This window comes from Oncorhynchus masou, chromosome 28 (genome assembly GCF_036934945.1).
Source record: "Oncorhynchus masou masou isolate Uvic2021 chromosome 28, UVic_Omas_1.1, whole genome shotgun sequence".
Lineage (NCBI taxonomy): Eukaryota > Metazoa > Chordata > Actinopteri > Salmoniformes > Salmonidae > Oncorhynchus > Oncorhynchus masou.
Genome location: NC_088239.1, coordinates 40914698 through 40939857, shown reverse-complemented (window position 1 = coordinate 40939857; position 25160 = coordinate 40914698). Strand labels below are relative to the sequence as shown.

The following is a 25160-nucleotide window of genomic DNA, read 5'->3' as shown; positions in this document are numbered from 1 at the left end:
GGGTCTATCTACAATGGGCATAATAGCTGGCAGAGCTGAAATGTGGGGGTACCTCCACTGCCTCGGCAGCTGCCTGCAGCTTCTTTCCCACAGCAACCTTGTCCTTCAGACAACAAGAGGCATAGGGTGAAGAGTGGGGGTTGTGGCAGGTGGGTGGATTGGACGGGGAATGGTAAAATGACTAGACTCTGGGTTAGTCTACTCTTACCCACAAAACAGCACAGACCCCTACAAGTCAGCAGAAACATACAGTTTTTGAATTACCTTATTGGTCTAAAGGCCTTATCTCCCTTGAAATCAGTTAATGTTGTTGATGATCGAGATCGAGAAAGCCCTGTTTGCCTAACTAACTTTAGAGTGTGCCCTTCTGCCAGCCCCTCCTCATGGGTAAGAGATATGGGGCGATGAGTGATGAGTTCTCTGGTTGAGCTGTCATGCTGTGAACTCAGCGGGTGGCAGCAAACAGGTACACCAGTGCCCAACACTTACTCAGACCCAGTCTCCTGCCTCCTGCTCCTGAGCTGAGTGAGAACAGACTGCACAACGAACCCTGTAAGACAAGTCAAACTGAGATAGACCAGTAGTTAATAACCCCTTACAGTATGGTAACTGTCTAGTGATAGAATTGCAAAAAACAGTCAAATCATCGCAATATTATATTATATTATAATGATCCAAAAAAAAAAGAGGACTTACAATTTCAACCAATCACTGCACATTTACCCAATAATATGGTTCAATCAAGTCACATATACACAACCTTTTTCCCCCTTCAGTGCATTTTTGCAATTTTTTACATATCTGTAAAATATTCAAGTTCTCAGATTTTAAATTAATAGATTTGTGTATTAAAATGGGGTTTGCCACGAAACACTATACACTGAGTGTACAAAACATTAAGAATACTTTCTCTTTCCATGACTGACCAGGTGAATCCAAGTGGAAGCTATGATCCCTTATTGATGTCACTTGTTAAATCCACTTCAATCAGTGTAGATGAAGGTTAAAGAAGGATTTTTAAGCCTTGAGACTATTTTGAGACATTGATTATGTACAGCATGTCTGCCATTCAGAGGGTGAATGGACAATACAAATATTTAAATGCCTTTGAACGGGCTATGGTAGTAGGTGCCAGGCTCACCAGTTGGTGTCAAGAACTGCAACGCTGCTGGGTTTTTCACGCTCAACAGTGTCCCATGTGTAACAAGAATGGCCCATCACTCAAAGGACATCCAGCCAACTTGACATAACTGTGGGAAGAGTCCATGCCCCGATGAATTGAGGCTGTTCTGAGGGCCTCAAAGCGTAGAAAGGTGTTCTTAACGTGGAAATTACCACGTTTTAACTACTTTGCAGATATGAAACGAACAGACAATCATAATATCAGTCAAAATTACAAAAACAGATGAATTTAACTAAAGCTAGGAATGTAAATGCAATCAAATTTGCAAGGGCAATGATCACAAGTCAGTCATAATGTGGCTAATATGCTAGCATATCTATTTATTTAGCAAGCTTAAAACACGTAGCCTAACGATAGTTATTTAGCTGCTAGTAGGAATCATGTCATGTCATTGGAGGAGTTGGTGAGTGAATTACTTTTCTCCCTCATATAGATTATCGGTGGCTATGCACTGCTAGAGATGCAGGTGTCATTTGGTTAGCTCGCGAGAACTTGAACATCTGCTATCCAGTTAACATATCGCAAATTCACTAAGACTATATGTGCAAAGCAAAGGGTGGCTACTTTGAAAAATCTCAAATATATTTTGATATTTTTAATGCTTTTTTGGTTACTACATGATTCCATATGTGTTATTTCATAGTATTGATGTCTTCACTATTATTCTACAATGTCGAAAATAATAAAAAATAAAATAAAAACTTTGTACTTGTACTGTATATTGATGTCACATATGATTCCTTTGAATAGTTCTTTATTATAAAAGGTATTATTTGTCACATTTGTCTGTGTAAAACCTTGCAGTGCTACTTTTTTATCTGAGAGTGAGGCGGATATACACTACAGTTCAAAAGTCTGGGGTGACTTAGAAATGTCCTTGTTTTGAAAGAAAAGCAAATTTTTTGTCCATTATAATAACATAAAATTGATCAGAAATACAGTGTAGACATGTTGTAAATGACTATTGTAGCTGAAAACAGCTGATATTTTGAGGAATATTTACATAGGCATACATTATCAGCAACCATCACTCCTGTCACACCCTGATATGTTTCACGTCTTTGTGATTGTCTCCACCCCCCTCCAGGTGTCGCCCATCTTCTCCATAATCCCCTGTGTATATATACTTGTGTTCTCTGTTTGTCTGTTGCCAGTTCGTCTTGTTTGTCAAGCTTGCCGGTGTTTGTCCTGTCAGCTCCTGGTTTTTCCCAGACTCTCTTTTTCTTGCCCTCTTCAGCCCTCTTCCTTCCCCTTGGATCACTCCAAGATAGCCTACCTCATCACGCTGATATCCGGGAGGGCTCTCACCTGGGCCACCGCCGCGTGGGAACAACATATGCGCTAGTCTGGAGGGGTTTGTGGGAGAAGTGATGGAGGTCTTTGAAGCCCTGTTCTCCGGGCGTGAGGCCGCCCGGAAGCTAATCCAGCATCGGCAGGATTCCCTCAGTGTAGCTGTGGTGGTGGATTTTCGCAAGTTGACAACGGAGAGTGCCTGGAATCAAGAGGCACTGTTCGATATGTTCCTGCACAGCGCCTAATAGGAGGTCAAGGACCAGCTTGCAGTCCGTTCATATCGATGGGCGATTACGGGAATGACGGAGGGAGAGGAAATTGGATTTCGCTCGCACACCCAGGGATCCCATCTTGCCTCCGAGTCAACGCAGAAGTTCCCGACGGTCTAATTGCGAGAGGATCCGAGGCTTCCAGACTTCCCCCGAGGGCTGCCGAAGACTGCTGAGACACCGCTTCCTGAGCCTATGCCACTAGGCAGAGCTGAGCTGTCGCCAGCGGAATGGCAATACAGGATCGTCATGAAGAGTTTTCTGTATTGCGGGACTCTTGGTCATTTCATGTCCTCTTGTCCTGTAAAGAAGCCAGGCTCACCGGTAGGATCAAGGAATCTGGTGGGCCATATGGAGAACGTTCCTGCATCCCCTGCTCGCACCCCTTTTCATGCCATTCTGCTGTGGAGAGACCAGTCCAAATCTCTCCGGTTTCTCATTGAATCTGGTCCTGACGAGAGTTTTTTGGATGCCACCCTGGCATCTGAGCTGAACATCCACACTCACCCACTACACCATTCCCATCCACCTACGGGTGTCAGGGAACCGGAGCGAGGCTATCCCGTTCCTGCCCATCAAGTCCCCTCTGATTCCCATGGTATTGGGATTCTCCTGGCTCCAACGACACAATTCCCGCTTTAACTGGTTTATTGGTGCCATTATGGGATGGAAGCCCTTTCTGCCACGCCCATTGAATGAAGTCAGCACAACCTGACCCGGGATGTATTCCTGGGGGCTCGGAAGGTGCCTGTGACCTCTTCGCCATTCCCGCGGAGCACCAGAACCACCGGGAGGTGTTCAGCAAGGCCCGGGCCATGTCGCTTCCACTACACCGACCCTATGACTGCGGGATTTACATTCTCCCTAGCTCCACGTTGCCCCGGGTACGTCTGTGCTCTCTATCGGGACTGGAGACCAAGGCTATGGACACCTACATTGGGGATTCCCTAGCTGCTGGATTTATCCATCCCTCTTCCTCTCCCGTCGGCTTCTTCTTCATGGAGAAAAAGGACAAGACCCTGCGCCCGTGCATTGACTACCAGAGACTCAGCGACATTATGGTTAAGAACCGTTACCCGCTACAACTCATCTCCTCGGCCTTTGAGCCGCTCCAGGGGGCCACTGTGTTTCCCAAGCTGGATCTACGGAATGCCTACCATCTGGTGCGGATACGAAAGGGGGAAGAGTGGAAGACTGACTTCAACACAGCCAGTGGCAACTACGAGTATCTGGTCATGCCCGTTGGCCTCACCATGCCACTGCTATGTTACAAGCTCTGGTGAAGGATGTTCTCCGTGACATGTTGAACCGGTTCGTCGGCTGTTTGTGAAGGCGGAGAAGTGTGAGTTCTATCGCTCCACCATCCTCTTTCTGGGTTACATCATCTCTGATGGGAGTGTCCAGATGGATCCCGGGAAGGTGAGAGCTGTGATGGATTGGCCTCAGCCTACGTCCAGAGTGCAGCTGTCCAGGGTGCAGCAGGGTGAAACCAGTTCCCTGGTGTTCGCCCATTTCTATCACCACTTATCCGGGGTTACTGTGCCCCTGTCAGCACTCACATCACCCAAGGTTCCATTCACATAGTCCCCAGTTGCTGACTGGGGATTCCAGGATCTCAAACATTGTTTCACCACAGCTCCCATCCTGGTTCATCCGGACCCATCTCATCAGTTCGTGGTGGAGGCCGATGAGTCGGACTTCGGAGTGAGGGCTGTCCTGTCCCAGCATTCTGCCCTTGACATCAAGCTACATCCCTGTGACTTCGCCTCCATGCCATGCCATGGAAAGGAACTACGACATGGGGAATCGGGAGCTTCTCGCGGTGAAGAAAGTGTTGAAGGAATGCAGGCACTGGCTGGAGAGTGTAGAACATCCGTTCATTGTGTGGACTGACCACAAGAACCTGGAGTATTTCTGCACTGCCAAGCGCCTCAACTCAAAGCAAGCCAGATGGGCCCTGCTGTTCACATGGTTCAACTTCTCCCTCTCGTACCGGCCGGGATCCAAGAATGTCAAGCCAGATGCCCTGTCCCACTGCTATAGCCCCACGTCTACTACCCCTGAACCCAAGACCATCCTTCACACCACATGCCTTGCGACAGCACTCAGCTGGGGGATAGGGAAGCAGGTCCATGAGGTGCAGCATTGATAACCGCATGTTCATTCCTGACACCGACCGCTCCGACATCCTGGAGTGGGCCCACTCCTCCAGGCTGGTCTACCACCAGGGCACCCGTCAGACCCTGGCCTTTGTTCGACAACGCTTTTGGTGGCCTACCATAGTCTCGGATGTGTCCTCATTCGACGCCGCTTGCTCAGTTTGTGCACAGAACAAGACTCCTCAGCAAGCTCTGGCTGGTCTTCTCCAACCTCTGCCTGTCCCCCACCATACCTGGTCCCACATCTCCCTGGACTTTGTCACGGGTCTTCCCTCATCTGATGGCAACACTGCCATCTTGACCATGGTGGATTGGTTCTCCAAAGCTGCCCACTTCATTCCTCTCCCCAAACTACCCTCTGCCAAGGAGACGGCCCACCTCAAGGTCTTCCGGATTCATGGACTGCCCATAGACCCTCATTGGGTCATCAGCTCTCCTCAAGACCACCTTCAGGTATTGATGACAAGCAGATCGCCATCGGACGCCGGCTTCCCGGTATCGTCTCGAGCAGAAGGTAAGGCTGTCCACCCGGGATCTGCTCCTCCGGGAGTAGTCTCGTAAACTGTCCCTTTGGTTCATCGGCCCTTTCCCCGTCTCCACGGTCATTAGCCCCTCTGCTGGCCTTCTAGGCAGAGTTGCAAAGAAAAAGACATATCTCAGTCTGGCCAATAAAAACAAAAGATTAAGAAAAAGAACACAGACACTGCACAGAGGAACTCTGTCTGGAAGGCCAGCATCCTCACTGTTGACATTGAGACTGGTGTTTTGCAAGTACTATTTAATGAAGCTGCCAGTTGACGACTTGTGAGGCATCTGTTTCTCAAACTAGACACTCTAATGTACTTGTCCCCTTCCTCAGTTGTGCACCGGGGCCTCCCATTCCTCTTTCTATTCTGGTTCAAGCCAGTTTGTGCTGTTCTGTGAAGGGAGTAGTACACAGGGTTGTACGCGATCTTCACTTTCTTGGCAATTTCTCGCATGGAATAGCCTTCATTTCTCAGAACAAGAATAGACTGACAAGTTTCAGAAGAAACTACTTTGTTTCTGGACATTCTGGCCTGTAATCGAACCCACAAATGTTGATGCTCCAGATACTCAACTAGTCTAAAGAAGGCCAGTTTTATTAGAAAGGGGTTTTCTAATGACCAATTAGCCTTTTAAAATGCTAAACTTGGATTAGCTAACACAACGTGCCATTGAAAGTGATGGTTGCAGATAATGGGCCTCTGTACGCCTATGTAGATTTTCCATTCAAAATCTGTCATTTCCCGCTACAATAGTCATTTACAACATTAACAATGTCTACACTGTTTTTCTGATCAATTTGATGTTATTTTAATGGACAAAAAATGTGCTTTTCTTTCAAGTGACCCCAAACTTTGAACAGTAGTGTATACCAATGGTTTGCATTATTTGTTGCAAACTGAAATTAAACCATCAAGTGATTCTTGGTAGTTTTAAACAAAACTGCTTTGAAACAAAAGTATACACCTCACACATGGTTATGGGCTTAAAAAGAAGGAGACACCTGTACCATTTCAGGCATAGAGTTGAAATCTATTGCATCCCAATATTACACTTTCTACACATCACAGAACACTGAAATCTAACAATACTGTCTGACATAGAAACACCGTATTTTCATCGTAATTTAAAAAAATAATAATATTGAAATTATGAAAAATATTATTAACATTCCACCCATGATGCCAAATAGGGCGCTTTTGGTCATTGACTGCAAGAAAGGGTTTACGACACAGGGGCCGGCCTGCGTTGATGGAATCAGAAAAGTCTGAGCCTTTTGGCTAAAACACTGGGCTACGTCCTTTACGGAAATAAATCGTTTTAGTGTTAAAGGCCCAATGCAGTCAAAAACTGAATTTTTCTGTGTTTAATATATTTCCACACTATGAGGTTGGAATAATACTGTGAAATTGTTAAAATTAGGATAATGCACTTTTAATGTAAGAGCTGTTTGCAAAGACAGTCTGAAATGTCCGCCTGTTTTGCTGGAATGGAATTTTGAACTTTCCATCATGACAGCACCATACAGTAAATTAGTTAATAGACCAACAAGAAGAGATATTATTTGATATTGAGATAAAAACAGCTGCATTGGACCTTTTAACATTTTTCTAAAGTAAGTGATTATGACAACAATAACTTAAGTTTGAAGTATTGGAATTATTTGTCTTTAAAATCTACAGTTAAAATCGTAAGTTTACATAGGTTGGAGTCATTAAAATTCATTTTTCAACCACTCCACAAATTTCTTGTTGACAAACTATAGTTTTTCCAAGTCGGTTAGGACATCTACTTTGTGCATGAGACAAGTCATTTTTCCAACAATTGTTTACAGACAGATTATTTCATTTATAATTCATTGTATCACAATTCCAGGGGGCCAGAAGTTTACATACACTAAGTTGACTGTGCCTTTAAACAGCTTGGAAAATTCCAGAAAATGATGTCATAGCTTTAGAAGATTCTGATAGGCTAATTGACATAATTTGAGTCAATTGGAGGTGTACCTGTGGATGTATTTCAAGGCCTTTCAAGGCCTATTCAGTGCCTCTTTGCTTGACATCATGGTAAAATCAGAAGAAATCAGCCAATAATAAATTGTAGACCTCCACAGGTCTGGTTCATCCTTCGGAGCAATTTCCAAACGCCTGAAGGTACCACAATCATCTTTACAAACAATAGTACACAAGTGTAAACACCATGGGACCACACAGCCGTCACACCGCTCAGGAAGGAGACGTGTCTGTCTCTTAGAGATGAATGTACTTTGGTGCAAAAAGTGCAAATCAATCCCAAACAACAGCAAAGGACCTTGTGAAGATGCTGATATACAAAAGTTTATATATCTACAGTAAAACGAGTCCTATATCGACATAACCTGAAAGGCCGCTCAGCAAGGAAGAAGCCACTGCTCCAAAACCGCCATAATAAAGCCAGACCACGGTTCGCAACTGCACAAGGGGACAAAGATCGTCCTTTGGGCTGATGAATTTAAAAAAAATGTTTGGTGGAAAAAGGGGGAGGCTTGCAAGCCGAAGAACACCATCCCAATCATGAAGCATGGGGTGGCAACATCATGTTGTGGGGGTGCTTTGCTGCAGGAGGGACTGGTGCACATCACAAAATAAATGGCTTCATGAGAAAGGAAAATTATGTGGATATATTGAAGCAACATCTCTAGATATCAATCAGGAAGTTGAAGATTGGTCGCAATCGGGTCTTTCAAATGGGCAATGACCCCAAGCATACTTACAAAGTTGTGGCATAATGGTTTAAGGACAACAAAGTCAAGGTATTGGAGTGGTCATCACAAAGCCCTGACCTCAATCCTATAGAAATTGTGTGGGCAGAACTGAAAAAGTGTGTGCGAGCAAGGAGGCCTACAAACCTGACTCAGTTACACCAGCTCTGTCAGGAGGAATGGGCCAAAATACACCCAACTTATTGTGGGAAGCTTGTGGAAGGCTACCCAAAATGTTTGACCCAAGTTAAACAATTTAAAGGCAATGGTACCAAATACTAATTGAGTGTATGTAAAATTCTGACCCACTGGGAATGTGATGAAAGAAATAAAAGCTTAAATAAATCATTCTCTCTACTATTATGCTTACATTTTGCATTCTTTAAATAAAGTGGTGATCCTAACTGACCTAAAACAGGGAATTTTTACTAGGATTAAATGTCAGGAATTATGAAAAACTGAGTTTAAATGTATTTGGCTAGGGTGTATGTAAACTTCCGACTTCACCTGTACATACAGCATGATTATTGCACTTGTGCCTATATACCTATACATTTACAGTATATTACAGTGAAACCTGCATAGAGTTTCTATGACAACAGCAGACAAAGCATTTAGATAAGGATTGTAGCCAGTGTCTGAGTTTTAGGGATTATTCCCATTTTGCGTTATCATGGTGATGTGGCCGGTGACACTTTGCTTCTTTGAAAGTCCAATATCTTAAAAACCTTACTGTTAACATGCAAAACGTATTGGAATTGAGTGGATTTTCTTCGTAACAAAAGGTAAAGTTTCCTTTACAGAACTTCTACACATTTTGCCATGACTTATGCCATGTTATTATGTATCTGAGTGAGAGTGATGAACAAAATCAAATGGGGGCACTCTGGAGGTCAAGGTTTGCCAGGTCGGTAAGGTCAGGGAGTGATGGCTGCCGGGTCGAAGAGTTCGTGGTGCCGGGTCTGCATGCCAGGTCGGTAATTCTGCCATGATTAGGTTACTACAAGTTTCGATAGCTGGCTAGACTAACTACACTAATTTACCAATCTAAAAATGTTTAGCCTACATGGGCTAATTGAGTGAATGTCAGCGAGTGACATATAACAAGAGTATGTTGCTGATGCACGACCAAGTTTCGAAATTACACCTTGTGGATTCTACTATTCTAACTCTCAACAATAAGTTGACACCCTGAGTAGAAATACATGCAAAAAATACAGAGGTCCGGACCTGTGTCATCATATGTAGCTACGGACCTGCCTGAATAGGTTGTGATTGTTGCTTGTCTAGCCGGCTGGCTGGTCTGCTAACATTTAGTGGCTTCCCTGTTTATATATACCAACCTCCATCTCAGTATACTTAAATTCTCGCCAACTACGAAACACTGCAACCACCAAGAATAAGGCTGTGGTCTCGCTACATACTCCCTAGGGGATGTTGGCCTATAAGCATGAGTACAAGTCTATCATACTACAGAATGTGAAGAAACTTGTGAGCAGCCAAATACTAACATAACACATGCTTACTCCTACAATAACACAACCATTCACTTTAAACATGTCAGAACCATCTAGTTTTTGGCAAGAGCATTGTATAGAAGTTTATTTGATTTAAAAAATACATGCTTGTTTAATAAGATTTACTCTGCTATGCCAAATACCACATTTGAACATTTTCTGTGACTTTAAGAACTGGCCCAGTGCAAACTGCTATTATGCTGAGCATTACAAAATAAGCAATAGTGTTGATGTCATGTAGGAAATCCGTAGTGTCCCAATAGGCCAGACTGTCAGTAACAGAAGCTATCCTGTGAAAGTGTCCTGTCATGTGAGTCGGGAAACATTGGGAGAGGATGAGAGATTTACATTGGTCTGTTAGTACTGGCTGTGATGCCATAGACACTGAGTTCATTGTTATAAGACCTAGAAAAAACTGCTTTCATTGTCTTAAAGCTTAAAGTTCATAGGAGAGCCCACCCCTCTGAGTGAATGGTTGGTTTTTTCTCAGTGCCTCCTCTCTCTCTCTCTCTCTCTCTCTCTCTCTCTCTCTCTCTCTCTCTCTCTCTCTCTCTCTCACCCGCCTATCAAAGTCCACATGCCAGACTGATCATTTCCTTTTCTAAATTGAAGAGGAGGGCAACCACATCTTTTCTCTGTTTCTCCTTTCTGTTCTATGTAAACACCCTGGTCTAAAGAGGCTGTCTTCGACCTCTACAGACAGAGGGAGCTGTATAATATACTCCCACTGCTGTGATCACTGACTCAAACAGAAGAATCTGTCACCTCTCCTCTCTGATCCTTCAAACCTTCTAACTTCAGTTTGAATCATATACAGGAAGTAAAACAAGAGGTCAAATAATTGATTAGATATACTGTCGATATCTAAATTCAAATTGTTTGTTTTTATTTTGGATTTAGTCTTGTACAAATGTATCTCTATTTTTATAAAAATAAAATAGAATATTATTACAAATTGTAAAAACCATCCAAGACATTCAGGTGAAGGATGCAGCAACATTTGACTAGACATGAATCAACAGGAAACAGACAGGTTGTTAAAGAATAGAATGGAGAGCTGCTCCAGATTATAAACTCAGATTAGCAGTCTGTCTCCCAGCCCACACTGAGCTCAGACTGAGTTTGTGGTAAAAACGGAGCTACAAGTAAGCAATATCCTTTAAGTGTGTGAAAGGATCGAATGGCAGACATTTGTCCGAGTTGAAATTTAGGCAATTGAAGGGCTACAATACTGTACTGTATCATGTCCAATTCGACCAAATAAAATATTTGTTTTTTGGTTTTAATCTTAAATCTTAAAGTTGTTCATCAACAGCAACGTTGTCGCTTCATCTCTGATCTCTCCTCGGTTGAATTCTTAAGTGGCTAGTTTGAAGTCTTTAAAAAAAAAGAATACATATTTGAGTTTTTTCTTCTTTCTTTTTTATCCTCTCTCTCCCTAAACAAGCCCTAGCAGCTTCACCCCACTCCCTCCATCCCTCCATACTGAAATGTACTGTAACAAAACAAAAATGTCATTTTGTCTGACCTAAATCAGAGGGTGTCTGAGCCATGAGCTTATTACATAGTGTGCTTAACTTGTGTTGTGGAGGAGGGCTGGGGTATTATTATCTTTTAGCTACCCACCCTGCTATAAAACCCGACATCTCCACATTGCAGTAGTGCTGCTCTGCTCTCCCTCCCTACTGTGAATCTGACAAGCCTGCCTTCTCTCGCTCAACTCCACTATTGCTTTGCTCACCAGCCTGTTTAAACCTGACAGGGACACCCACACTACTCTCCGCTCCGATGTTCTACCGTTCCACTCTACTAGCAGTTCCTTATCTTTGTATTGGTGTTGGAAGCCTGGATATTCCCTGTTTTTGTGAATGGGCATCCCATGCGAGGTAGTTGTGACTGTGAATGTACTGACTGACCGACCGACTGACTGACTGACTGAAGGACGGACTACCTGTCATCTCTGGGTACTCTACTCTGAAGAAGCAATGTGGCAGGTCACTGGACATCACTGGTAGACTTGGAATAATTAACACAAAAGGAAAGGAAGTAATTAAGAAGGTAGGCCATGATTATGTGGATTATAGTTTGGAATTCTGAAAATTCTTCATCTTTATATGTGTCATTTTATGTGAGTGTGTCTGCTTAGTGCTTACAGTGTATCAGTCTAACTGTACTACAGTACATGTGCACAGTGCACCTGTTCAGTGTGTGTGTAGTCTGACAGAGACTTAGCTCTGTGTGTGGATATGGTAATTTGATGACTCTGAATTATTTGGAAAGCACTATGAGACGCAGTCTCAAGATAATGCAGTGCTCTTATTACTGATTCCGCAGTAATTCATGAAACAGCATGACAAGCAGTCATAAGTTCTCTTATTACTGATTCTGAAGTAATTCATGAAACATTACTTGTTCTCTTATTACTGATTCTGAAGTAAGTCATGAAACATTACTTGTTCTCTTATTACTGATTCTGAAGTAATTCATGAAACAAAAATACATGTTTTTTGAACTAAAATTAAAGTTGGAGTGTTGACAGATTGAGAACCTGTGGTATAGAAGACTATTGTTTCTGACACTCTTGTTGTTTATTATCTCATGAAACTATTGCCTCATCTGCTTACAAAATATAAGGATTAGGCTTGTTTGTTTCACAATGGTTGCTTGTTGTCTAGTTAAAACATTTTGGGGGTACTAATAGACGTTCAAGTAAAATTAGCTGTATAGATTTGTTTTACAGAGTAGCAAATATGAAAATGAAAATGTATTTTGTAAGAAAAATGTCTGTATCCGCCTCATCTGCTATCTGGTTGACTTTTACTGATTATTATTATTATTATTATTCATTTGTCATAAATATCTAAAACTATGAGATGAGGAGAGGTGGTGAGCTTGATAAAAGTGGTTGTCAAGAAGACACCAACAATTCTCCCAAACTATAAAGTCTGCTGGGGATCATCAACAATTTAATTCAAAACATCAGTGGTCTAAATTAAACTCATGAATTAAAACAGAACAGCCCGTAATCATAAGAATATAAATTCATGTCTGTTTATTATAGATATATAATGTTTCTATAAATTAATAATAGCCAGCCAATTAACTAATTATGAACCCTTTATAAAGATAACCTTATTGTAAAGTGTTATTGGAATGGAATCAATAATGGAATGTTCCGAAATGGAATCAATAAACCAAAGGTTGACCTCTGAGACCTAATAAAGCAGAAAAACAATACCTGTACTGTCTAAGCTAGATAATGGTGTGAACCTTCAGGCTCCCCTTATAGGTAATAATTTGTCTCCCACAATAATTCACTACTTTTAAATATTGGTCTATTAAATGTAATCACTCACTGTTACAGGTGTACTTTTCCCCTATTATAATGAACAAGACAGTAGTTAGAAATGATTTTCCTCTACATTCTGTGTAACAGATTGAAATGGCATGTGATCACAATTTAAGCTTGTATAAAGATACCAGGGCCATTTTCTTTAACGTGGCAAAGTAATGGCATTCATCATTTTCTTTAAGAATCGATGGGTATACTGTATCATGAATTTAATGATGAAAAGATCTGTACATATCACAGTGTGGGTCTTTAGAGCCACACTATGGGTGTCATGACAAGCATCTAATTCTAAACAACAGGCTGTAGAAAAATAACCAATTTTATAGTCAGTGTAGTTTTTTCTAAACTAGTGTTTCCCCCAGACAGTGGAGCTATTTCTATCCATAACGACTCATTTTAAATAACAGGCTGTATGTTTGGCTCTGAACGCCAATTGTATGTTTATTTATTGAGGCAAGTCAGTTAAGAACAAATTCTTATTTTCAATGACGGCCTAGGAACAGTGGGTTAACTGCCTTTTCAGGGCAGAACGACAGATTTGTACCTTGTCAGCTCAGGGATTTGAACTTGCAACCTTCCGGTTACTAGTCTAAGGCTCTAACCACTAGGCTACCCTGCCGCCCCAGATCAGCATTTCCCCATATAGTGGCCCTTGGTGGGCCTGGGTTCAATAATCAGACGTGGTGGTGTGGGGGTTGGAGACAGAGAGAGAGCTGTGTTACTGTTAGCCGCCTAGTTAGCCACTGTCTGGCCCCTGGCAGCCTCTAATGATGACACTCTGCCTACCACAGGCAAGCAAGGACACAGTGTTGGTTGTGGTGACACAGAGTTGGGGTGGGCAAGTGGTAGTGGGCAATAGTGGGCAATAGTCAAATCAAATCAAATTTATTTATATAGCCCTTCGTACATCAGCTGATATCTCAAAGTGCTGTACAGAAACCCAGCCTAAAACCCCAAACAGCAAGCAATGCAGGTGTAGAAGCACGGTGGCTAGGAAAAACTCCCTAGAAAAGCCAAAACCTAGGAAGAAACCTAGAGAGGAACCAGGCTATGTGGGGTGGCCAGTCCTCTTCTGGCTGTGCCGGGTAGAGATTATAACAGAACATGGCCAAGATGTTCAAATGTTCATAAATGACCAGCATGATCGAATAATAATAAGGCAGAACAGTTGAAACTGGAGAGCAGCACGGCCAGGTGGACTGGGGACAGCAAGGAGTCATCATGTCAAGTAGTCCTGGGGCATGGTCCTAGGGCCGCGGTTCAGTTGAAACTGGAGCAGCAGCACGGCCAGGTGGACTGGGGACAGCAAGTCACTGTGAGGGGTCGGAGAAGAGGAGCTGTGGACAGGCCAACCATTGTGCCATTTATCCTTCTGCAGTGTATTAACCTCTAGGGTACGTAGGACGGTAACGTCACACCTGACCAACATCCAGTGAAATTGCAGAGCGCCAAATTCAAAAACAGAAATACTGATTATAAAAATTCAGAAAACCATTGTGCTACACATGGGTTTAAAGATGGACTTCTTGTGAATCCAACCACGGTGTTAGATTTCAAAAAGGCGGCGAAAGCATACCATGCGATTATTTGAGAACATCGCCCAGCAGACAAATCATTACAAGCAATAACCAGCCAAGCAGAAGAGTTACACAAGTCAGAAATAAAATGAATTACTTACCTTTGCTGATCTTCATATGGTTACACTCAGAAGACATTCATTTACTCAATAAATGTTAATTTTATTCGATAAAGTCTCTCTTTATATCCAAAAACCTCCGCTTTGTTCGCCCGTTATCTTCAGTAATCCACAGGCTCAAACGCAGTCACAACAGGCAGACAAAAAAATCCAAATTGTATCCGTAAAGTTCAAAGAAACATGTCAAACAATGTTATTATTCCATCCTCAGGTTGTTGTTAGCCTAAACAATCAATAATATTTCAACTGGACAATAACGTTGTCAATATAAAAGGTAGACAAGAAAGGCACGCTCTCGGGATTGCGCTTGAAAAAGCTCTGTGACACTTTAGGGACTGCTCTTACTCCCTCATTTTTCAGAATACAAGCCTGAAACAATTTCTAAAGACTGTTGACATCTAGTGGAAGGCATAGGAACTGCAATTTGAGTCCTAAATCAATGGAAACTTTAATGGCATTGAATAGAAAACTGGACTTTTCTTAGGTTTTCGCCTGCAGTTCTGTTATACTCACAGACATTATTTTAACAGTATTGGAAACGTTAGAGTGTTTTCTATCCACATCTACCAATTATGCATATCCTAGCTTTTGGGCCTGAGTAGCAGGCAGTTTACTTTGGGCACGCTTTTCATCTGGATGGGAAAATAGTGCCCCCTACCCTAGAGAAGTTTTAAGGCTTGTTCTTCCTGCTCACTATCAAATATATACCGTACTATTAGGATATGAATTTAATCAAGTAAAAATAAATGTTTTAATCCAAAACAATAGTGACAGTCTTTTTATACATAATGGGGCGGCAGGGTAGCCTAGTGGTTAGAGCGTTCTGACCCTGAACAGGCAGTTAAGCCACTGTTCCTAGGCCGTCATTGAAAATAAGATTTTGTTCTTAACTGACTTTCCTAATTAAATAAAGGTTAAAAAAAAATCTTTCTAATAGGTGCATTATCTGGGACTCTTTAACAAAGCAAAGTGGAACAGCTTTGATGTGGTCTATGGGGTCTATTTAGTAACACAGGATCAAAGGTGTCGTTCCATGGGCTGACAGACAGAACAGGGGGAGACTGCCAGAGCAAATCACAAAAAAATAAGGGGTTATCAGGCCCTTTGACAAAGGTTTACAAGTGGAGTCCCCACCCTGACTGTTTTGAGGGGAGGGAGAGAGGGAAAGGGTGATGAAACAGTGATCCATCCAGGACCTTGCTTTGGATAAGCAGTGCCCTCCTCCCCTCTCTGTCCATGTGGCACATCCTCCTCAGATCCTCTCCAGTACATAGTAATTAGCCCTGGTGTGTGTGAGAGAGAGAGAGAGAGAGAGAGAGAGGCGCGCTGGCTGCTTCCTAGCCTGCAGCACATGATCCCAGGGTGGGGGAGATAGCTACATCCCAAATGGCATCCTATTCCTTAGCACTACTTTTGACCTGGGCCCATAGGGCTCTGGTCAAAAGCAGTGCACTATATAGGGGAATAGGGTGCCATTTAGGATACTTCTGGAGACCAACCATGGACTCCCTCCTGGCCCTCCCTGGCCCCTCTCTTGTTCTAAGCTCAGTTACCAATTGTTTGACTTGGCTGGGTTTTCCAGGGATGGGCTCCTAGTCCTTCACAGCGTTAATGTTTGTGCAACCTGTTAGGGAACTTTTAGGCTCTCTATATCTCTTGCCCTCTCCTTCTCTGTCTCCACCCCCCCCTCTCTCTCGCTCTCTCTCATCAGGTATTTATTTAAATTATTTCTGAAAAGTAAAACTGACACAAAAAAAACATTTTTATATGTACAAAATGCTCCGGAAATGTGATTCCACTTAAAGTAGAAAAGGCATTTGGAGAATTTCTGTAATTTTTCTACTTCTTCAAGTAATTTTTACTCAAGTTCATACGGAGATTGAGGTAGTATGTGCATGTAGATATGGTTAAAGTGACAATGCATATATGATGAACAGAGAGTAGCAGTAGCGTAAAAGAGGGGTTGGTCGGTGGTGGGTGGTGGGTGGTGGGACACAATGCAGATAGCCCGGTAAGCCACTGGTTGGTCGGCCCAATTGAGGTAGCATGTACATTAACGTATAGTTAAAGTGACTATGCATATATGATAAACAGAGAGGAGCAGCAGTGTAAAAAGAGGGGGTCTCTAACCTAGGTCTTCTTCTATAGGTATCTTCCACTGTGTATAGATACTGTTTCTGTATGATAATCATAGAAACTGTTCCCTAGCAACAAGATAGAGAATATTACATGTTTAATTGGTAACTGATCAGCACAATTAGCATAATAAAAAAAAGATCTTCCCCCCGGCTTAGACAGGACTTAGACTGCAGATGGATATTATTAACTCATAGCTTATTTACTCTGGCTTTATACTGTAACGTAACAGAAGCTGTGGACCAGTCAACAATGCGGTTGTGGTAAGAAGCCATCTGAAAGTATCTATCCACATGCCTGCAGTAACCGCTGAGGAGCGGACAGCTACAAGTTTAAACTCTATTCATAGACAGGACATGAATGGGCGAGAAAACGGCCAAAAACATTTTTAGCACTCACCGTAAACATCTTAGAGAATTAACACGTTTTCACAAGATCCTCCATAGGATAGCATTCAACACTTCACTCTAATCTAAAGAATATTCATCTTTCATCAACTATGGTCTGTGCAGCTCTGCAAAGTGATTTTGTTGTATCACTAATTTATAAATGAACTTGCCTGGTGAAGGAATGGTTTAATAAAATTAAATGTCTACCTCTATAGAAATAACACTTGCTTGGCACTGTGCTTCTGATTATTTTGGGATCTAGGCTGGGTAAAGCAGTTTGTGACAACTGTTGATGTTAAAAGGGCTTAACATTTGATTGAAAATAAATGATATTGTGTTTCTCTCCATGTGTTGTAAATAAGTAAGAGAAGGAGAGGAGAGGATGGCCCACACAGAGGATGACCTGATCGGGATTCCGTTCCCCAACCACAGCAGTGACGTTCTGTGCTGTCTCAACGAGCAGCGCCGCTCCGGGTTACTCTGTGATGTAGTCCTCGTTGTACAAGACCATGAGTACCGTACCCACCGCTCGGTCCTTGCCGCCTGCAGCCAGTACTTCAAGAAGCTCTTCACCGTGGCCTCTGACGGAAGGGACCAGCATGGGGTGTTTGAGATAGACTTTGTGGCCCCCGAGTCGCTGACTGCAATCTTGGAGTTTGCTTACACATCCACACTGACGGTGACGGCGTCCAACGTAAAGGAGATCCTTGGAGCGGCTCAGATGCTGGAAATTCCCTGCATCATCAACGTGTGTCTGGAGATTATGGACTCTGGTGAGGGAGGAGGTGGAGGTGGAGGTGGAGGAGGAGAGGAGGAAGAGGAGGAGGATGTAGAAGAAGAGGAGGAAGATGATGAAGAGGAGGATAAAGACATGGAGGAGGATGATGAGTCAAGGAAGGACGAGCAGGAGGATAACGAGGAGGATAATGCCAGTGAGAGGTCAATGAGGTCGTCAGAGAGTCAGGACCAGGTCGGGTCAGAGAGAGGAGCAGCTCCCAGTCCACCCAATACGTCCCAGTACCAGCAGCAGTACGAGCTGCAGCAGAATGAGAGGAAGTGTCGGGACACAGACTCTCAGTGTGAGAAACCCCGGCAGGAGCATGAGAGCATGGAGAGCCGAGCCCTCAAAGACTTTTCCATTGAATCCCTACTACAGGAAGGGCTATACCCTAAAATGCCATCAGTCCTGGACAGGAGGGCTAACTTTTCCCCTCTGCTCCCCGGCTTCTACCCTCCCATGTGGGCCGCAGATTTCCCAGGTTTCCCCCAAAATGTTCTAGACCCCAACCACCATGCCCAGACTCCCCGCCCCTCCTACCCTCCCCAGCTGGACAACAGACCCCTAGACCTAGTTGTGAAAAGAGAGATCATCAAGGAGGAGCTAAAGGAGGAAGTCCCGCCCAGCATGCTGCATGGGGACTTCCTGAAAAACTTCCTGAATTCCAGCCTATCAGGGATGGGAGTTGAGATGGGGGTGGTACGGTCCGAGGGGTCTCACCTCCATCTGGGCCAGATAAAGGACGAGGCAGACTTCCGCTCCTACATGGGCTTCCTGAGCACGTCAAGCCAGCTGGGGGCGCTGTTCCCTCCCTGGCAGCTGGAGGAAGAGCGGAAGATGAAGCCTAAAGCCTCCCAGCAGTGTCCTATATGTAACAAGGTGATCCAGGGGGCAGGGAAACTACCCAGACACATGAGGACCCACACAGGAGAGAAACCATACATGTGCACCATCTGTGAGGTGCGATTCACCAGGTATGACAAATTCATATACACTGTGTCTAAATATCCATACTTGTGTTTGAAATTGTAGCTTTCTGGGTTAAGAAAATAAAACGATGTATATGTATACATACAGTGACTTCAGAAAGTATCCATACCCCTTGACTTATTCCACATTTTGTTCTTACAAGCTCAACATTGATTACATTTATTTCATCTATCTACACAATAATAACAGTGAAACCATGTTTTTAGAAATTGTTGCATTTATTGATAATGAAATACAGAAATATATAATTTACATAAGTATTCACACCCCTGAGGCAATACATGATAGAATTATCTTTGGCAGCGATGACTGCTGTGAGTCTTTCAGGGTAAGTCTCTAAGAGCTTTTCACACCTGAATTGATGTTTTAAAAATTCTTCAAGCTCTGTCACATTGGCTGTTGAGCATTGCTAGAGTCTTGCCATAGATTTTCAAGTATATCTAAGTCAAAACTATAACTTAGCCACTCAGGAACATTCACTGTCTTCTTGGTAAGCAACTCCATTGTAGATTTGGCCTTGTGTTTAGGTTTAGTGCCTTGTTGCGAACAGGATTTTTTTGAATATTGTTTTTGCTGTAGAGAATTCCTTCTTTTCACGCTGTCAATTAGATTAAAATTGTGGAGTAACTACAACATTGTTGATCCATCCTCAGTTTTCTCCTATCACAGCCATTAACTTCACCATTGGCCTCATAGTATTATCCTTCAGTGGTTTCCTTCCTCTCTGGCAACTGAGTTAGGAAGGACAAGTGTATCTTAAAAACTTCACCATGCTCAAAGGGATATTCAATGTCTGTTTTTATCATTATCTTTACCCATCTACCAATAGCGGCATTGGAAAACACTCCCTGGTCTTTGTGATTGAATCTGTGTTTGAAATGTACTGCTTGACTGAGGGATACAGAGATGAGGCAGTCATAAAACAATCATGTTAAACAGTATTTTCTTAAGGCACTGTATGTGAATCTTTGAAAATTCAATATGCTTTAAATGCCAGGATTTCATACTCATTTCGGATTTTCATATAGTAGAATTCACTGCATGCGATTGAGGAAGAGAATCGTCTTTCAGACCCACGTGTTTGACTGCAGCTGTTAATGAGATAAGAGGACGGGCTGTATCAAAATGAACGAATGGTGGGAAATTCCGCATCAGATGATGCATTCTCAGAATGAGTCTAGTATGTTGATACTTGTTGCTTACTGCTTAAGTATGAAGTGCGATTAATACACAGTATTATTTCAGTAGGTTGTAGGCAAGACAGATTTCGGACACTGCACATTCCTCTCACAGTAATAGGTCTTATTAGTCCTATAGACTATACAGAATATGGATGTGTAAAACAAAGTGCTTCCCAATCATCTTTTAATCAATGTTACTTGTATATACACCCTTAGATAAAAAGGCTTTCAAAAGTGTCCCCATAGGAGCACCCTTTTTGGGTCCAGGTAGAACCCAGGTAGAACCCTTGTGGGTTCTATGTGGAACCCTCTATGGAAAGGGTTCTATAAGGAACCCCAAAAAGTTCTACCTAGAACCAAAAGGGTTCTACCTGGAACCAAAAATAGTTCTTCAGCCAAAGGACCCTTTTTGTTTTAGATAGCACCTTTTTATAAGAGTGTAGCAATCATGTTGACACCGGCGTTTGAGATCTTTTAAGGGCAATGTTATTAGGGTAAGGGAACAATGTGTTTTTGTGGTTCAGGCTAATTATTTTCATCCTCTCTCTGCATACCACTTGAGAGTCGAGACCTAAAAGGTGGAAACTGGAAACCCCCTTTAATGGTTTCTCATTTCCTGCCACTGTTATGGCACGATAATTTCACCTTCTATCCAGTACCACAAAGTATACCTATGCTTTCATCTCTCTTACATTTTTCAAAATGTTTTTTCAGAATATAACTCATTTTTTGTCTTTCCAGGCAAGACAAACTGAAGATCCACATGCGAAAGCACACAGGCGAGCGCCCCTATATCTGTCTTCACTGTAACTCCAAGTTTGTCCATAACTATGACCTAAAGAACCACCTGCGTATCCACACAGGGGTGCGGCCCTACCAGTGTGAGCACTGCTACAAGAGCTTCACACGTTCAGACCACCTGCACCGCCACATCAAGAGGCAGAGCTGCCGCATCTCACGCCCTCGACGGGGCCGCAAGCCGGCCGCTTGGCGCTCAGTCAACAACTTCCTGCAGGGCCCTCCGTGCTCGGCCAATCACCACGAGGGCGGCAAGACGCTGACTGAGAGGTCGGGCGGATGCCGGCTTCTGCCCTCCCATGGGGGAGTTAGAGGTCAAAGTCTGAGCCTTGGGGAGAGAGAAAGACGGGACCTGGGTCTGGGTGGTAAGAACCTGAGTTATAAGGACTTGGACAGTGACAGCAGAGAGAGCAGAGAGAGCAGGGAGAGTCGGGAGGCTCGGCACCGGTCAGACAGGAAGCAAGTGGTGGACGAGGTGGAGATGGAGAGACAGAGGGGCGTGTTCACCTTTGCCCTGGCAGGGCCTGGGGAGGAAGTCCTTACCCACCCTCCATTTTACATCCCTGACCCCTGGACCATGAGACTGGAGAACCACACCCCTACTATCCCTGAGCCGGCAAACTAAATTTTTTCCAACTGACACTTCCAAATGATAGCTAACTGACAGAGTTTCATTTCAGAGTTCTAAGAATTGCACAGAACAGAGAGAGTTCTCTGTCTGGTAGATTTCCCACCTGCTGTTTAGAGATTTAAGGGGAGTGATGTCTGGGAACATAGGTATATAGCAAACAGGGTAAATACTTGGAAAACAGTTGATGTTAAACATCTCAGATCAAAATTTTTTGAGCTGCCATCTTTACAATCGCAAGGATTTTGTTAAATACTTTTCATTTGGAGAAGTAAAACTGGACGAATACATTTCATATGTTCCAAAAGTACTAAATTGAAAAACATTATACTCTCAGGACATGACATAACTGTTTATTTTTGGATTATTAATGTAAACGTGTAATTCATAGTGTAATTAATTAAACCTTTTTTTAACTAGGCAAGTCAGTTAAAAACAAATTTTTATTTTCAATGACAGCCTAGGAACAGTGGGTTAACTGCCTATTCAGGGGCAGAAAGACAGATTTGTACCTTGGGGGTTTGAACTTACAACCATTCTGGTTACTAGTCCAATGCTCTAACCACTAGGCTACCCTGCTACCCCAATAGGTTACCCTACCCTAAAATATGGCAATACGTTGTTTCCTAAATTCCCAGTCTATAAATGAATAAACTGATAAGCTACAAACTACGGATTCCAAATGCTACAGTGCTAATAAACAGGGTAGTCTAAGCCACCGAAGAACATTCAAAACCATGAGAAATTATTCACTTGACAAAAAAAATCTACATCGAAAACTTGTTTTTACCCTTGTAATGCATTGTTCTCAGATTTTGTCTGCACTATTGTAAATATATACAAATGTTTTAAAGAATTTGACCATAGTTATGTTGATTATTGTTGTATTATATTTGTTGTTGTTTTTTATAGTTGATAACCCCTCCAAAGATGTGGAGTTTGATATTGCACAAACTTGAATAAGCCTTGTGTTACATTGCATACAGTATGTTCTGTATTACTTCTAAAGACCATGTTGTGTAAATAATTTCTGAAACAGATAGATTATTGCTTTAGCTATGTCACCTGCTGGTGATTTGATTGCTGCAGTAAGACATTTAAAAAGGGTTTCTACCCTATTTTCATATACAGTTTGTTTTCTGATCTGTGTGTAAATGTTGTTATTCACAATTATTTGAATTGAAATGGGAAATTATTTTCTTGGTATTTATGCATATTTAAATTAGCCTTGGCTATATTTTGCAAATATGTTGTTTTATAAAGACACTAAATATTGTACTCCCGTGGGTCTGGGAGTTTAAATTCTGGTTTTGTGTGTGTGTGTGTGTGTGTGTGTGTGTGTGCCCAGTGAGTGTGAGAGAGCGCGCTTTTGGTGAAAATCTTTCATAACTGGAATTATGGTTTGGATGCCATTTTAGAGAACGACACTCAACATCCTCAATCATCTATTGAGCTATAGCTTGTATTCAAACATAAATATTATAATCACTGTCTTCATAAAAGCATACACAACACCTCAACGTTGCTATCAAAATAAACTGGTGATGATAATATCACCATGAAACATCAAATAAATTGGATGCCTTGACATTGTAAAGATTTTACATAAATGTATACTTTTCCAAATAAATTAGGGCTATGGAATTTTGACATATAAAGAATGTTATTTGATTGTTTGATAAAAAATATACTTGCATTAAACGTTTATAATGCTGTAAAACAGTATTATGTTGAACACTTTAGTTAATGTTCTTTACAGCTGGTCTTCTTCATCTGAATTGATTTGACTGTGCAAATAGAAGTTCATCCCTTATATTTTTATTTTTTTATTTCACCATTATTTAGGCTAGTTGAGAACAAGTTCTCATTTACAACTGCGACCTGGCCAAGACTAAGCAAAGCAGTGTGAACAGACAACAACACAGAGATATACATGGAGTAAACAATAAACAAGTCAATAGCACAGAATAAAAAATAAATAATAAATAAATAAATAAAATACCATCAAGCTCTCATTGTCTCACTGCAAAATTAGATGTTTGTCCATGTTTCTCCAAATTTTGATGTGTTTGTTGACACCGCACTGCCTGTCACTGGGATTGATCCTGAGCCCTAGAAAAACCCAAGCCTACTTGATGGTAATAGTGCTCACCATTGAGTTAGAAAGGCAAGTCTTAATAAATGCCTAAAGTGAACCTTGGAGTTTATATGTTTTAATCCTATCCCATCCTATCCTTAATTTAACCAAACAGAATGGATGCCTGACTTGGTAACCAATTAGAATTAATGCCTGAAGTTAATTAATCCTATCCCAAAACTTAATCCTTAATTTCACCAAACAGAATCAATGCCTGGGTTGTTAATCAATCAGACTGAATGCCTGAAGTTAACCCTACAGTTGTTTCTGTAGCCCAACCCTTAACCAACCCTTAACCCTTAAGCAGCAGTCCTGTTTTATAGACCTGGGTTCCAGCCCAGCTTTTTGCCCCTAGTGGAAGGTTTTGCAGGGAGTTTCCTTATGTCTTGAGGACCTTCAAAAACATCACATTTTGACTAGAATCTGGAGTGATCTCACTGGATATGCATGTAACTTGCCTGTGACACCCTATAGAGGTCTATAGCCAATTTATAGCCAATTTATAATTGATCCAAAAATGTGATCCAAAAATGTGGCCAGAGGCTTTGTATGGAGGGTGTGATGCAATTGTGGAGCCTCCGCCGGCATGCAGAAACCAAATCAACCTCCATACTGCATCCCTGTGCGCCTCTCAAACTTTATTAGAGGAGCTGCATGGTTAATCTAACATCTGCATTGGCAGTGCAGCATTTACGATGATACGGGCTCTGCAGAAGTTATGGCATTCATACTTCTTGCGCTTTGCAGAGCAGCGCAGAGCTGTTGATCTGAGCTGTTGTGAAGGAAGTGAGTTTGTGTTCATACAGGACCTCCCGCCCCCACCTACATGTCAATGTGGGGGTATATGGAGCCCTACGCATTGTTACAAAATTTGGGAGTCTGTCACTTATACTCCCGGTCGTCTGTCACCTCTCCGGTCATCAGGCTGCTGATTATCCCGCACACCTGGCACCATCATCTCGTGCACCTGCGCCTCATGATCCTCCCTGTATCTGTCACTCCCCTTGGTTCTTTCCTCAGGTGTTATTGACTCTGTTTTCATGTCAGCGCGTTGTTTGTGTTTCGTGTTCATTGTTTCTTTTATTTATTAAAACAGTCACTCCCTGAACTTGCTTCCCGACTCTCAGCGCACTTATTACAGAAGCGCACCACAATGCAGTACAGAGCTTAATTTGGCCTCTTTATGCCTCCATATGGAGCCACTGACCACATTTGCGGATCAAGCATACATTGGCTTTAACAATGCAGAGGGCTCCACATAGCTCCATTATTGGTTTGAAAGTAGGTTGGGACTGTACCTCCTCTACAAACACATCACTTCCTTGACAACTTCCTTCTCAATAGCTGTTCTGCTCATCTAAGGTCAAGAAGTATGAACATCCTGATGTC

At 42.4% G+C, this 25160-nt stretch overlaps 1 protein-coding gene across 2 annotated transcripts in view; it reads left to right on the top strand.

Moving 5' to 3' along the window:
• The window catches only part of LOC135517582 (zinc finger and BTB domain-containing protein 7C-like), a 32570-nt gene extending 8067 nt beyond the window's left edge, over window positions 1–24503 (top strand). Inside the window, exons 1-3 of one of the 2 annotated variants that reach the window (XM_064942018.1) lie at window positions 11354–11744; window positions 17622–19011; window positions 20950–24503. In XM_064942018.1, the coding sequence (XP_064798090.1) occupies window positions 17642–19011; window positions 20950–21631 (2052 nt within the window). In that variant the 5' untranslated portion in view covers window positions 11354–11744; window positions 17622–17641 and the 3' untranslated portion in view covers window positions 21632–24503. Of the gene's footprint in view, window positions 1–11353; window positions 11745–17621; window positions 19012–20949 lie in introns of those variants that run through there. The other variant, XM_064942017.1, reaches the window with a different exon arrangement.
• Window positions 24504–25160: the final 657 nt, after the last annotated feature.